This window comes from Asparagus officinalis, chromosome 4, assembly GCF_001876935.1.
Source record: "Asparagus officinalis chromosome 4, Aspof.V1, whole genome shotgun sequence".
NCBI lineage: Eukaryota > Viridiplantae > Streptophyta > Magnoliopsida > Asparagales > Asparagaceae > Asparagus > Asparagus officinalis.
Window position 1 is genome coordinate 104,521,492 of NC_033797.1, and position 3,080 is coordinate 104,524,571.

General features: G+C 37.1%; 2 protein-coding genes across 2 annotated transcripts; both read left to right on the forward strand.

Annotated features, from left to right (window-relative positions):
- On the forward strand, positions 398 to 1,327 carry LOC109839111. The gene is made up of 2 exons (XM_020407543.1): positions 398 to 1,216; positions 1,322 to 1,327. The coding sequence occupies exons 1-2, from the start codon at positions 398 to 400 to the stop codon at positions 1,325 to 1,327; spliced, it is 825 nt and encodes a 274-aa protein (XP_020263132.1).
- LOC109839112 lies at positions 1,581 to 2,555 on the forward strand. The gene is made up of 3 exons (XM_020407544.1): positions 1,581 to 1,851; positions 1,935 to 2,053; positions 2,142 to 2,555. The coding sequence occupies exons 1-3, from the start codon at positions 1,581 to 1,583 to the stop codon at positions 2,553 to 2,555; spliced, it is 804 nt and encodes a 267-aa protein (XP_020263133.1).

Genomic DNA, 3,080 nt, shown 5'->3' on the forward strand with positions numbered 1-3,080 from the left:
AATTGCACACCGTGTACAAAAGTCCCTGATGATGTTAAAAGAAAAGTCTCTGAAATAGTGGAGAATGCAAAGAAGAGCAAAGAGGATAAGGAGACAAAGATCCATAATTTGTTGAGTGAAGTGCATATAGGGGAGGAAGAGGAGGAGCATAAGATCCATAATTTGTTGAGTGAAGTGCATATAGGGGAGGAAGAGGAGGAGCATAACTCCTTGACTACTCAAAGAAGCTCGTCATCCTCTTACAAGGCATATAGGGGAGGAAGAGGAGGAGCATAACTCCTTGACTACTCAAAGAAGCTCGTCATCCTCTTACAAGACAGTAGGCCTAATGGACTCCTTTGTTGCTCGTTCTCCCGAAGAGACCGCCCAAATAGTAGCTAAGGGCAAATAACCATCGATGGACTCCAAGCTAAGAAATAAGAAAAGGGAAGATGTTATGCAATACATCTCCAAATGGTTCTTTGAAGCTGGCATTCCATTTCATACAGCCACACTTCCCTCTTTCTATCAAATGCTACAAGCCGTGGGGATGTCTGGAAGTCATTTACAAGCTCCATCATTGTATGAGTTGAGTGAGACTTGCTTGCAGAGAGAGGTGGATGCAACAAAAGAGGTTGTTGAGAACTTCAAGAAGACATGCATTGTCAACGGTTGTTCCCTGATGACTGATGCTTGGAGTGATCGAAAGTCTAGAAGAATCATGAGCATAGTTGTACACTCTGCCGGGAGGGCATGTTTTTTGTCTTCACATGATACATCGGCCGATAAGCATGATGCTAACTATATTTGTGACTTTGTGAACAATGCTATTGATGAGTTAGGGGAGGAAAATGTGGTGCAGATTGTCACCGATGGGGCTTCAAATAATATGGCGGCCTCTAAGAAATTGGAGGAGAAGAGGAAAAATATATTTTGGACCACTTACGTAGCGCACACCCTGAACTTGATGTTATGTAACATAGCCAAGTTCAAACTCATTCATAATGTCATTACAATGGGGAGGAGTGTATTGGTATTTATATATAATCATACTAAGCCTCTTCAATTGTTTAGAGAGTTTACTAAGGGTGATCTTATGAGACCGGGGGTTACAAGATTTGCTACGACATTCCTCTCACTGCAATCATTAAGGGATCACAAGAAAGAAATGAGGCGGATGTTCATCTCTGATCAATGGATGGATTGTAGCCTTTCAAGAACAACAGCAGGCAAAAAGGTATGCATTTAAACTTTAAAAAATAAAATTGATAGCTACAAAGTATTCCTTTCATCTTTATATTGCATTCATTCTTTGATTGTTTGTATTATTTGTAGGTTGCAGAGATAGTTGCTAGCAACAAGTTCTGGGACAATACAGACTTTGCCCTCAAAGTTTTCAATCCTTTAGTGAAGGTTCTCCGGAGAGCCGATGGTGATAAAGTCCCATCTATGGGATTTATATTTAGTGAAGGTTCTCCGGAGAGCCGATGGTGATAAAGTCCCATCTATGGGATTTATATATGGAGACATGATGGTGGCCTTGGAAGAGTTGAAAGTAGCCCTTGGAAATGATGAGAAAAAATTATATTCCTATATTGAAAATGATTAAGCCAAGATTCAATAAGAAGCTTTGTGATTCACTACATAAAGCGGGCTACTACTTGAATCCATATTTCTATTATCTGGCTTACACGGAAATTGAAAAAGATAGAACCTTCATGACATCCCTTGTATATTGTATGCATAAAATCTTCCCAAATGACCATGCGACTTTCACTAAGATTGGAGCTCAATTACCTAATTATCAAGAACGTTTAGGGTCATTTGGAAATGAATATGCGAAGCGAGGAGCTTCTAAGGGTGATTGTCCAGGTAACTTTATAATATTAAATTAATTCATTAACCTTTATTACAAATTTATAAGTTACTAATTTTTTCAAATATGAATTAACTAGTTACATGGTGGAGGCTTTATGGGAGTGATACTCCCGAATTGAGAAAGATGGCAATGAGAATTTTGGCCTTGACAACTAGCTCTTCGGCATGTGAAAGAAATTTGAGCACATTTGAGATGGTAATAAACTAATAATGATTGAATTTAGATCATGTTGTAGCCTTGTAGGTTTATAGCATTTTGTGCTAATTCATGTTTTCACTTGTAGATTCATACTAAGAAGAGAAATAGATTATCCTACAAAAAGCTTCATGACCTCGTCTTTGTCAAATTCAATGCAAAATTGAAGAACAAACATGCCGTCATAGATAGAGATCATTTGTGCGCCTATGATGATGAGGAAATGGTCTCCGAATGGTTGATGGGTTCAAACGGGGATGATAGCGATGATGAAGTATTTCCGGGAGAATGTTTGAATTTTAAGCAAGTTTGTGACATTTCAGGAGCTAATCCAAGAAATCGAAAAAGTGCACGAACACGAACCTATAAAAGAATGAAAATGTTAGTATCATCTTCTTCGAAGGGGAAGGAGTTGGTGGAGGATGATGAGGAAGAAGATATTGAGACATCCTTAGAGTCGAATGAGGAGGATATTCTTACTCTCTATTTTGATGAGGATTGATTATAGTCATCTTAGTTTCAATGTTATTTTGGAATTACTTTTGGATAATTGGATGTTAAACAATTATGAGCTATTTGTAACTTTGAAAACTTGGTTGTATGCTTGCTTTGTTTATATTTCTCTATGGATATGAATCTTGTAATTTTCATTCTATATATTATAATTTATATGTCACTTGCTTCATTCCTTATATGTTATTCTATGTTTACTAACATTATCTTTATATTTTGTAGGTCAAGCACTCGGATGGTGTCAATATGCACTCGGAATCAGGTGTCTATAATTGGTTAGTGATCCTAACATCAATAATCATATGTTTAGAAAATATAATTATCAAGTATGTGAAGATTCTATTTATGATATTATATCAACCTATCCGATATGGAAATCCGATATTTTTCATGTCCCCCGATATATCCCCGATTTCCGCTATCCGACATGAATTTTGGCCGACCGACATGAACCCAACATCCGACATTTAAAACATTGAATTATAGTAGGGATTTCTTCCTTATAAGATATGAA

Bases quoted from the DNA above. Each gene is read 5' to 3' on its own strand.
- LOC109839111 (XM_020407543.1), top strand. From the start codon at position 398: ATGGACTCCAAGCTAAGAAATAAGAAAAGGGAAGATGTTATGCAATAC.
- LOC109839112 (XM_020407544.1), top strand. From the start codon at position 1,581: ATGATTAAGCCAAGATTCAATAAGAAGCTTTGTGATTCACTACATAAA. The intron at 1,852-1,934 runs GTAACTTTATAA...TGAATTAACTAG, and splicing joins TTCTAAGGGTGATTGTCCAG to TTACATGGTGGAGGCTTTAT. The intron at 2,054-2,141 runs GTAATAAACTAA...TTTCACTTGTAG, and splicing joins ATTTGAGCACATTTGAGATG to ATTCATACTAAGAAGAGAAA.